At 31.3% G+C, this 12,084-nt stretch overlaps 1 protein-coding gene across 2 annotated transcripts in view; it reads left to right on the plus strand.

Moving 5' to 3' along the window:
- LOC124538722 (atrial natriuretic peptide receptor 1) overlaps positions 1-12,084 on the plus strand; it is a 355,202-nt gene that overhangs the window by 337,953 nt on the left and 5,165 nt on the right. For both annotated transcript variants that reach the window (XM_047115881.1, XM_047115880.1), the window contains 8 exons: positions 5,134-5,257; positions 5,542-5,868; positions 6,202-6,361; positions 8,112-8,270; positions 8,369-8,534; positions 8,888-9,037; positions 9,348-9,540; positions 10,359-10,533. In XM_047115881.1, the coding sequence (XP_046971837.1) occupies positions 5,134-5,257; positions 5,542-5,868; positions 6,202-6,361; positions 8,112-8,270; positions 8,369-8,534; positions 8,888-9,037; positions 9,348-9,540; positions 10,359-10,533 (1,454 nt within the window). The remainder of the gene's footprint in view (positions 1-5,133; positions 5,258-5,541; positions 5,869-6,201; positions 6,362-8,111; positions 8,271-8,368; positions 8,535-8,887; positions 9,038-9,347; positions 9,541-10,358; positions 10,534-12,084) is intronic.

A 12,084-nucleotide genomic window follows, 5' to 3' on the forward strand; every position in this document is an offset into this window, starting at 1 on the left:
TCTGTGCAAAGTCGGGGATTATTTTCGTCCGAAGTCGGGGCGCGTTACTAGTTTACTTATACTTTACTTCACATATTATGTAAAAAAACGAATGACGTCAGAGAATAGAAAAAAAAGTGTGAGACGACGATATTTTAAGTATCAATATATATAGTGGTTAATCGCTTTTAAATACATATATCTTATCGATACGCTTTGGTGAATGTCAATTAAGATACTTTGTGACATTTAATGTAAAAACAAATACAGAAAAAATATTTATGAAAGTTATTAATTTCGGGATATTTAACATGTCTTTTAATTTTGTTCCATGTAGCTCGATATTTCAATATTATAAATAAATGAAAGATAATGTGACAAATAAAAAAACATGGTAAATATCCAGAAATTAATAACTTTAATAATAAAAATAGACACGTTAATTTAAAATTTTAAATAAAATATTTGTGATTATTACATTAAAGTATAATATAATTATACTCTTACATGTAGGGTTATTTGCAAGGCCATCATGGTAAATACCATCCACTTATCATATTATCTGCCGTTAAGCGAAGCGAAGGTTGATGGAGCCAGTGTAACTACTACCATAAGGGACATTACGTCTTTGTAGAGAAACGGCTGAGTAAAGAATGGTTAATCTTTCTTATGTTTGCTATTACCTATATATAGGTATATATCTATACGTATAATAAAATTGGAGTGTCTATTTGTAATATTAAAATATACTAAAATTACGTTTTTGACGGTTGGATCGATTTTCACGGGACTTTCACTGGCAGATGATGTAATGAGTAGTAACTTAAGCTAACATAACCTACAACAGCTAACTTTTTTCGTTAAATTGAAACGCACGCGAAGTCGCGAGTATAACTAGTAAAGTAAAAATATATTGCCCTCCATTTCCTAACTCTCGTAATCCGATGGAAAGTCAAATTCGACGGGATCGGAGTAAGTACAGGTGCGGAACCAACGGCTTTATTTTATTTAGAACTAGTAGTCGCCCGTGGCTTCGCATTTCAGGGTGTTGGTTGTCACGTGTTAGGCAAAAGAAGTAGCCTATGTCCCTTCTTGGAGTTCAAGTGTGCTTCATACCAAATTTCATCAAACTCGGTTCAGCGGTTTTGTCGTTAAAGAGCGGCAGACAGACAGAGTTACTTTCAGATTTATAAAATAATAATTATGTAGATAGATTACAATCAAAATAAACTATATTCGAGTGGGACTTTACAAGCACTTTTGAATCGTCATTTAACAATTCAGTGAAGCTACCAGCAGTTCAGAAAGTAGATTCTACCGAGAAGAACCGGCAAGAAACTCAGTACTTACTCTTTTTCAACATTTAAAAAATACAATCATATTAGTTATATACAATTATATATGTATGTAATGTATCCTGCTTGGAAGTCAACAGGTATTAACTCCACGCTTTTTTATCATATACAAAATGTTTTTTCGAATAATACGCCTTTTTACCCATATATTTTTATAAATAATTTGAATTTACGAAACGTTAAAGTTAAAAATGTCTGTGGAATTTTATCATAGAAACGGACACCTTGCCCCAAGAAAGATTTATTGACTTTGCGGATTCGGAAACTTGGTGTTATAAGCTTATCCTTACTTCTAGTGTATATACAATGATTATCACTGATTTTATCAAAGAGATCAACATTACTGTGAATATACATAATGTACACACAATATATACACAATTTACATAATATTGTTGTAAATATATTGCGACGCAACAATGAGTATACCTACTCTGTTAAAAACATCCCGAAGAGAGTCTCTAGCTCCAAGATTATAAATAAAGATATAGCAACAACTATTTTTAAATATATACATAATGCTATTAGTTTTACATATGCATTTTTTCTTATAAATGCATAAAGCAATAAATAATTTTAAATAATATTTATCGATATTTTAATTAGTGATATTTATTTAAATAATTTGAAGTCAAGACTTCGCAACCAAATATTTGAATTTTAATACTCATGTTTAATATAGCATTTTCATTATCCGTTCTGTGTATCGTAACCTTTGAATGGATTAGCTATGAATCATATAATATATGTCGATAATATATATAATATATTATATAGGTAGCACGTGAAACTTCTTGTTTATTCAAGAGATTTTTACATGTTTCGAAACCTATGACAAAAATTGTTTTAATTGAATTTCATTGTATACTGACGTTTGTTCGTACGTTTTTACATTTGTTTTATATATGTATAATATGTTACCGTTAGATTACAAATTTCGTTAGCTTACAGTCTGTCTCGTGAGATTGTAAACTGTTGAAATATTGTGAACCGTGAAATATTATTGCAATTGTACGTATTATTTTTCGCTATATTGTAATCTATCGAAGTTAAACTGTTAGATTACAATCTGACTTTACTTGGTGGTAGGGCTTTGTGCAAGCCCGCCTGGGTAGTTATCACCCACTCATCAGATATTCTACCGCTAAACAACAGTACGCACTATTGTTGTGTTCTGGTTTAAAGGGTGAGTGAGCCAGTGTAACTACAGGCACAAGGGACATAACATCTTAGTTCCCATGGTTACATATGCAACCATAGCCTTGCTCTATACCCAGCCAGTGATTTTTTTTAAATCGCAATTCAAACTGAGACTACCACCACCCTTAACGAGCAGCTATAGTCCAATATACACTGGGACAAAAATCAGCTATTATATATCTATTAATAATATACTATTAATATAAATAAAATTTTAACAAAAAGAAAAACCGACTTCAAACAAAACACTATCTTAAAACAAATTAATATGTACTAAAAAGTAATAAAAATAATTGCGTATTCAACATATTTTTAGAGTCCTCCTAAGTAAATTGAAATGAATAACATTAGACTACTTAAAAGTCGATTTACAATTATATAATGTAGTTATAATTATTGCTATATTTGGAGTCGGTGTCACGAACGTTTTCACACGCATAATTTATAAATAAGGAAGAAAATATTTAGTATGTATATTTATGTTCAGACTTTTATTTATTTATAATATTTCTCATATTAAAAATATGAATATTAGTTTTTTTTAGTTGCCAAGGTCGAAACTATATTGTTACGGTAATTTATCTGACTTCCCGTTTCGCAGCCAATGTATATTTTTGTGTGCACTTAATTTGAATTTAGTAATCTTCTATGATCTTTATTCGATTTTTCAATAACTATTTTATCTAAGTATGTATCTACATGCTAAATATGTCAAAATATCATTCTTTTTATTTTACCTGTCTATCTGTTTGTTCCGGCTAATCTCTGGAACGGCTGAATGTTGACGGGACTTTCACTGGCTGATGTAGTAACTTAGGCTACTTTTATTTTAGAATTATGTATAAAATAATTACAAAGTCACGCAAATGCTACTAAGTTGTTAGTTGCTACAGTATAATATGTATATGATCAATTTGACAAATTCTTTCGACGGTTTTCTCATCAGGGTCAGGGTATATTTTCCAAACGTGAACGAAAAGTGTTTAATTTGAAGATCAAAAAGAACGTGTAATACTTCCATATTGAATAAAGTAATTTGAGTTCGACTTTGATTTTGATAAACTAACGGTCCCAACAATTAAAATAAAATGGTGACATTTATAAATATCTTACAAAGTCCGTAAATACGTTAAGCGCTATACATTTTGTTTATTTGTTGACATTCTATTTTGGTATGACAAGAACCAAAATTAATTAAATTTAATCTTAAATAGTCGTTCGTTTAAATTAAATCTGTTCGACTTTGGAGCATTACTACGGATGCGAAGAATACCCCAGTGGATAATACGTTAATCTTAATTGAAGATTTGGGTTTTAAACTAGCGACAATTATAAATTTTCATATTATTTATTAATAAATAGTAGTCGCTCGTGGCCTCGTTGATTTTAGGGGTAGGTTGTCATGTATTAGGCACAAAAAGTAGCCTTTGTCTTGCCTTGGAGTTCAAGTTTGCTTCATGGCAAATTTCGTCAAATTCAGTTCATTGTTGTTGTTGGTCAGTTATAAGTAGTTGCAACAGACAGGCAGACAAAGTTACTTTCACATTTATAATATTAATATAGATTATATTAATTCTCGTTGAGAAAACAACACATAGAAATCTGCATATGTTGGATTAAAATCTTTAAACAAAGGTTTTGTCAGCTTAGTTAGCCCGTGGAAGATTTATAAGCTTCATTTTTCTTTATTTTGAATACAGTGGATGGAAATTTAACGCTAATTTTAAATACATACCATCCAAATACAATTTGATCCTCTGGATTGTAGATACATCGTCATGGGTCAAATTTCCCATAATGTAATCCGAAAATTTCCAATATTTCCGATAATGGTGTTATATTGGTCATTTTCACCAATGGAAGACTAACCAACTACGCAAGACATATCAATGTCGAAAACGACTTCATTTGCTTTTTGAGACAAAGGAGTTTACACACGTCCAATTTCTAGACCCCAAGCTGGTACTGAGTAAATTTTCCAGATAATCCAATTAAAATTAATATTTGTCCGTCTTGGGGTTTACACCCAAGACTTCCCTATAAGCGCGTATAAAACCCGATATCTAGCAAATACGCCAAACTCTTTTTCAGAAAAGGAAAGTTAAACAGGGAAGATAGCATGACATTTGTTACTTCAACGTTGCTGTAATAGTATTTTATAAGCAGAACAGGGGTGAATACGATAACGTTGAAATGAAGGGCAGTTAGGTAGATATCAAGCTAAATAATAATGCTATATTACTAATAAAGCTATATTACTAATAATAAAATAAGGCAAGATATAGAATACGCAGACTTAATCGAATCATAAGTAATGTCTGAATTTAATGAGAAAAAAATTGGACATTGATATTTTACAAACGAAAACAAAATCAGCGTTTTCTTATATTAGGGTTAAAGGTCAAAATTGGACATAAATGTTTTATAAAGGAAAAAAAAATCAGGTATTCTTATCTATATTAGGGTTAAAGTTTAGTATTTCATAAGACAGTTTTATGGGCGGATGTTGTACACCCAATTAAAAATATTTTTGGATGTATCCGTTAACTAAAACGTCCATATAGATTAGGGTATTAAATTTATACATTTTGTTACACAGACATTACAAACTTGAGGCTGAGATTGCAATGATGACCTGGAGAGTCAGCTGGAGTGATGTTTTACTTCCTGGAGGGCGGCTCCGGGGTAGCATTCATTCATTGGCTCGAAGGTACAGCTCTGGGGTGAGTTTTAATTGTACTTATTATTACAAGAAAGACCCAGAAATATTACAAATATGTCTATTATTTCCGACTACCAACCGAAACTCACAAAAGGTCGTAATCAATCAGTATCCTATCCTTTGTGATGAAACCTTTTCGTGTAGATATACATATATGTGTATCTATCAAGAAAGTTATCATATTGTTATAAATATTATGATTAATTTCTATACTGTAATATTTTCAAAATACTGATTTCAATTCAATTAAATATAATAGAAATGACTAAGTCAAGTATTTTTCAGACGGCATATTCTGATGAAGCAACATCCCTCGCTGGTGATCGTCAAGTATACGCCCCTTGCGGTTTTTACAAAGGCTGCAGGGTCGCTATAAAGAAGGTCGACAAACAGCGAATAGATCTGACGAGACCACTTCTTTTGGAACTCAAGAAAATGAAAGATCTGGAACACGATCATCTAGCACGATTCTATGGAGCCTGTGTAGATCCGCCTCATTGCTGTCTCCTGACAGAATACTGTCCAAAAGGTTCCTTGCAAGATATTTTGGAGAACGATACGATCAAATTAGATTGGATGTTCAAAGTTAGCTTGATGCATGACATTGTAAAGGTGAGTTTGAACCAAGTTAGAAAACGCCCGACTTAGATGTATGGGCATGTTTGTGTCACTTGAGAAATTGCTTCCAATTTACCACCTTGACAAAACAAAACTATAAAATCGAATATTTGAATATCGAACGAATAAAACAAAAAAAAAAGAATAATGATTACACAAGCTTTTTAAGATAGCAAAGAATATCGATAAAAAAATATGAGAAAAAAAAACCGATACATCGATTCGGTCTCAGGCTATTTCGCAATCGAATTTACATTATGTATTTTTAGAACGGCATTTGTGTTTTATAATTTATAATATGTTTTATGTAAATTTTGTTCTGTTTAGGGAATGCATTATCTACATAGCAGTGACATAAGATCCCACGGTGCCTTGACGTCGAGTAATTGCGTCGTGGATTCACGTTTCGTGTTGAAAATAACCGATTTCGGCTTAAATGCTCTGAGGACATCGGAGAAAGATAATCGAGCTCATAGCTATTGGACTCGTAAGTTTCTTTTCATATTATACTAAAAATAATCTGATTACTTACCTTTCTCTTCGTAAGGTTATCTTATATTCTATGAGATTGGATGTTGGCACATTTCTTTGAGAAGTCGATTTTCTTTTAGTATTAACTTTTAGTAGAGGATAATTTCTTTGCAATTCTTCTTTCTTATCTAACGATCTTGATTTGAAAGCGGTTCCACAAAAGAATAACTAATGATTATTCTGCATTAAATTATTAATCCGCGGAACAAATCTTGTATGTAAATCCAAATATTTAAATTTGAATTAATTTGTCATTATGATCAATAAAATTATATATAAAATAAACTTACTATGTATAGATTCGAATATTTGACATTTCTTTTAGGAAACGTAATGCAAAAGTGATAAATATGAATATTAATATGTAAAATTAAAAGTGAGTTCACACTATGCGTCTTAAATTATTAATTAAGTAGAGCATTTGCTATAAAATTATTTATGAATTCGAATTCTAATAAAATTTGACATATATGTCCAACATTGGATCAAACTTAATATCCAAATAAAATGTCATAACAACAATCCATTATGATTAAAATTTTATGTTAATGTCATTGTGCAAAGTCTTCCTCTAAGATATTCAATCTCACACATTCAATCATCAGTAACCACACTCACACATTCAAAGATACACAGACAGGTGTCTTATTTGTCTGCCTGCTTGTCTGCCTATTTCACAATATTAAAATAAAACAACAAATTCCTCAGTCGACAGTTTAGGCTTTTTTTAGACATGATCATATCAGAAAATAGTTTACGTGATCGAATTGAAATATTAAAATGAGGTTCTCACCAAAAAGATAAACTTAGGATATAATAGATTACGTAAAAATGCTAATATATATTTAATAGATTGAAGACTAACCTAACTCAACAGATTTTTTAGTAAAGTTCAATGGTCCTATTAAAATTCAAGGCTTTTAAAGTTGGCAATAACATATAAAATAGAATGATATATTATATATGTTTGAGGTATTTAAATAAATCGTTATGTACCAATAACCGCTTCCTATTCCAATGGAAATAGATTTTTATATGAATTTAAAAATAAATGTAAATACATTTTTTGTTGTTGAAAGTAAACACTTAAAGACTAGCTTTTAAAATTATTTAATGTATGTTATTCAATTATTTTTGTACGGCCATCATATTATTCCACTGCTGGGAAAAAGTTTCCACTGTTATTTAAGAACATACAGCGTATAATTTAAATACGTGATCCAGTGTAGTCTACCCGTCTGGGTTAATGGATTTACGTGAGACAGAAGATCATTCGACAAATCCAGTTTACGAATTATTTAAAATAATAAAAATCAAAAAATCAAAAAAATGAAAATCTAATAATAATTAATTTTTAGATTTTTTTCATCACTGAGAATAAGATACATTATATATACGGTATATATTCCGTACGGAGATGTAAACTATCTAATTCACGGGATATTTACCATGTTTTTTATTTTTGTACGGTGGACCTCAATATTTCGACATTATCTACGAATGTCTTGTTCACGAGACTGAAGTTTGCGGGTAGATGTTGAAGCTGCACCGAAAAAAAATAAAAAACATGGTATATATCCCGTAATTAATAACTGTAATAATAAAAATAAAAATGTTAATTTAAAATCACATTTTTGGTTAACATACACATTACGTCAATATACTTTATGTTTAAATCATTTACTTCATTTTAAAAAAATCTTTAGGTCGTCTTTGGACTTCACCAGAACTTCTCCGCTTATCTGATCCACCCCCAGAAGGAACTCAGAAAGCCGATGTATATTCATTTGGTATTATAATGCACGAGATCGTTAACCGACAAGGAGTATTTTGGCTCGGACCAGGGATTGATTTGTCCCCTAAAGGTAAAATTACATTCATTCAAATATCTCTTTAGAAACTCCAAAATATTTCGTTGATTCCGAATATGTTAATCATAAAAGATCTCATTATGTTGTTGTAGAGATAATAGACGCGATCATAAGTAGCGGTCTTCGTCCAAACACAACGTATACGAGGTCCTGTGAAGCTGATGATGCTGCGGATCTCATGCGAAGATGTTGGGCAGAGGAACCCACTGAAAGACCAGACTTTGGACATTTGAAGGGAGCTATTCGTCGCCTCAATAAGTAATATTTATGTACATAAAACATTGGTCATGGATTTCTACTTTGATCAATTTTAGTTGCGATCTTATTATTGAGCATTAAAAAACACATTTCAAATTTAGGCAATCAATATTTGAAGTCATAACTGTGAATTAAACGTCCCGATGATGGAGTGAAAGTCTTTTAGGCGATACGTAAAAATATATATATTTATTTTGATATTCTTTCTGCTAGACAATATACTTTTGTCACAAATGTTGAAATAACAAATGATACAATATATCTATATCTCATAATTTTGCTTCGTACACAGTTTTGTTAGTAAACATTATATACTGTGATCTTTTTTGTTAATGACCTTATTTTTGTTTCAGAACTCAAGAAAGTAGTAATATTTTAGATAATTTGCTTTCTCGTATGGAACAATACGCTAATAACTTAGAATCATTGGTAAGCGAGCGCACGCAGGACTATTTGGAAGAGAAGAAAAAGTGCGAGGAATTATTGTATCAGTTATTACCAAAGTAAGTCATCAGTCTCTTTCCTTTAAGACAAATTATCAGATAAATTCGATAAAGTATAATGAATGAATCTCCTTCTGGGAGCAGAAGATTTGGGACTTATTCCAAGTTTCTGCTACGGATTGATGTGATAGAATTACATCCAATTCAAGCAGGTTTACGCCATGAAAAAAATTTCCCAGCATAAAAAGAATTTTAAACCCAAATTAAACACACGGAATCAAATTGTCTGAACTTAGCAAAGTTTGATAATGTGATCCATATTCCTTAAGAATTATGAACCATTTTTGTATCATGAAATTATTTTTAACAGGTCAGTAGCCTCTCAATTGATCAACGGGGAGTCTGTTGTTGCTGAAACGTTTGAACAAGTAACCATTTACTTTTCTGATATCGTCGGATTCACTGCGTTATCTGCAACGTCAACCCCTATGCAAGTCGTTGATTTGCTCAACGATTTGTACACGTGCTTCGATTCTATCGTTGAAAACTATGATGTGTATAAGGTTAGTTCTTACATCAGGTAATAAATATATTAGAAATATAGTATTGAATTTGTCAGGGAACTAAATTGTCCCGAAAATATATAGCCGTCGTCGGCATTATATAAGTTAATGAATAGAAAACAGTTTCTACTTAGATTTTGGAGACTTTCAGAGACTCTTCTTTGTAGAATATACATTATGAACCTGGATTCTTTATGTTTAATTTAGCTTGCAAAATAATGATTAAAAAGTTTTTCTCAGAATACGAAAAAGGTATTCATTAGGTAAATAAATCTGTATAGTGTACGGATCTTAGGTCAGTTGAACTAAACATTGTAATAACTGGTTAATTGAAAGATTGTATTACACTTTATGCTTGTGTCCTCGTTGAATGCTCAAACCAAAGTGATCTAGCCGGGTTCACCAATAAAGTATTCACTGTGATTAGCCAACGCTTGTCATTGTCTATCGCAGATTTAGTGAAATTAACATCCAATAACCAATACATTTATTAATCATGTATAAATCAACCTAATCTATGAAAATCTTTTTATGGTATAGGCTGCCGGACGAGCATCTGGACCACCTGATGGCAAGTGGTCACCATCACCCATAGACAATGACGTAGTAAGAAAATATTAACTATTCTTAACATCGTCAATGTGCCACCAAACTTGGGAACTAAGATTTTATGTCCCTTGTGCCTGTAGTTACACTGGCTCACTCACCCTTCATACCGGAACACAACAATACTAAGTACTGTTATTTGGCGGAAGAATTGTGTATTAAATAAATATAATAGAAATCTTATAGTGATAATCATTAAGTACTAATTTCAGGTGGAAACGATAGGTGATGCGTATATGGTAGTATCTGGTCTACCGGAACGCAATGGCACTCGGCACGCTTGTGAAGTAGCTCGGATGGCACTCGCGCTTTTGAACGCTGTACGGCGCTTCAAAATCAGACACCGGCCGCTTGATCAGCTGAAGCTTCGTATTGGATTGCATTCTGGTAAGACATATTATATTTATGTGATTATTAATCTAAATATAGTGCCTAAATTAAGAAATAAGAAACGTTTCGAATATGTCATTAATTCATAAAAATATTACAAAAGTAACTCTTGTCTTGTCTTGTCCGAGCAAACTTGAACCCAAAAGATTACTTAAAAAAAAATGAACAAAAAAGTATAATCTGTATATAATAATATTTAATGGTTCCGAGTACATATTTGCCGAAAATATCATAACAAAAATTCCACATTTAAATAGCGCGCGAAAACACTACTTGGACAATATGGCGCTCCAATGGGGTCAGTGACGTCACTTGCTTGTGTTCTAATCTGTGATACATATAGTAGGCAAGCAAAGTTAATAAGTAAGTGACTTCATCATAAGCCCGGCCAATCAAGAGCGTTTTGTGTCACGTGACAAACGTATAAATAGTGCATTCTTCTTTATGGATTTTTGAATAAATAAAGTATTATTTTCAACTTTGTTTTGTAAATAACCATTTTTAAACTTATACAATAATTGACACTTTATTTTTCGCATTGTCAAATAGCTTATTTAAGTAAGTATCATATATTGGGGTTAAATAGAAGCATACTAATCTCATATGTTGCGTAAAATATTTTTCACTATAAAATAATAATTGTCGGAATCCTTTTTTAAATACATTACACCGTGGTCGAGTGGTGTGTACACCGGTTTTCATGGGTACGCCACACCGAGGTCCCGCTTCGATACCCGGCCGAGTCCATGTAGATTATCATTAGTTTTCTACGTTGTCTTGGTTCTGGGTGTTTGTGGTACCGTCGTTACTTCTGATTTTCCATAACACAATTACGTTAGCTACTTACATTGGGATCACAGTAATGTATGTGATGGTGTCTCATATTTATTTTAATTAATAATTATTGAAACTTGAATAATTATTTTAATTATAATTCGTGTAAAAAATAATCACATTGCCAATTCATCACTGTTTGTACAATTGGAACATGTTTTATTTTTTTGCACTCAAATTGACATTTTAAATAACAAGTTTTTATGACATAAAAATGTCATAAAAACTTGTTATTTAAAACAGATTTATGAGTAAACTGACAAAATAACAATTAAAGCCAAATAAATGCCAACCAAATGCCAAAGTTATCGTTTGATATCTGCAATATAGTTAGCAAAATAAAGCTATAAAGTGCGCTCAACTTCAGTAATAATGCTTTGCTATCGTTATGATATTACACGCGTTAGGATATGAAATAGTTATTTTATTTATATGGAATTGAAGAATAAACCAATTAAATTTTTTGTTTGATTTTTTGGATTCGTCATTTAACAACTATTCTAAGTGAAGTGGTATCTTCGGTGCGGAAAGTCCGAAGACACCGAGAAGAACCTTCAAGAAACTCGGTAGTTATATAGCATAACGTTCCATATTCCATATTCAAATTTCGTGACTATAAATTTGAACGTATAATTTACTACCTTTGTAGTAAAATAAAAAGAAAAATAAAGTAAATCATCGTTTCAAAATTTTATTTAAAAGTATTGTAATTTT

This window comes from Vanessa cardui, chromosome 21, assembly GCF_905220365.1.
Source record: "Vanessa cardui chromosome 21, ilVanCard2.1, whole genome shotgun sequence".
NCBI lineage: Eukaryota > Metazoa > Arthropoda > Insecta > Lepidoptera > Nymphalidae > Vanessa > Vanessa cardui.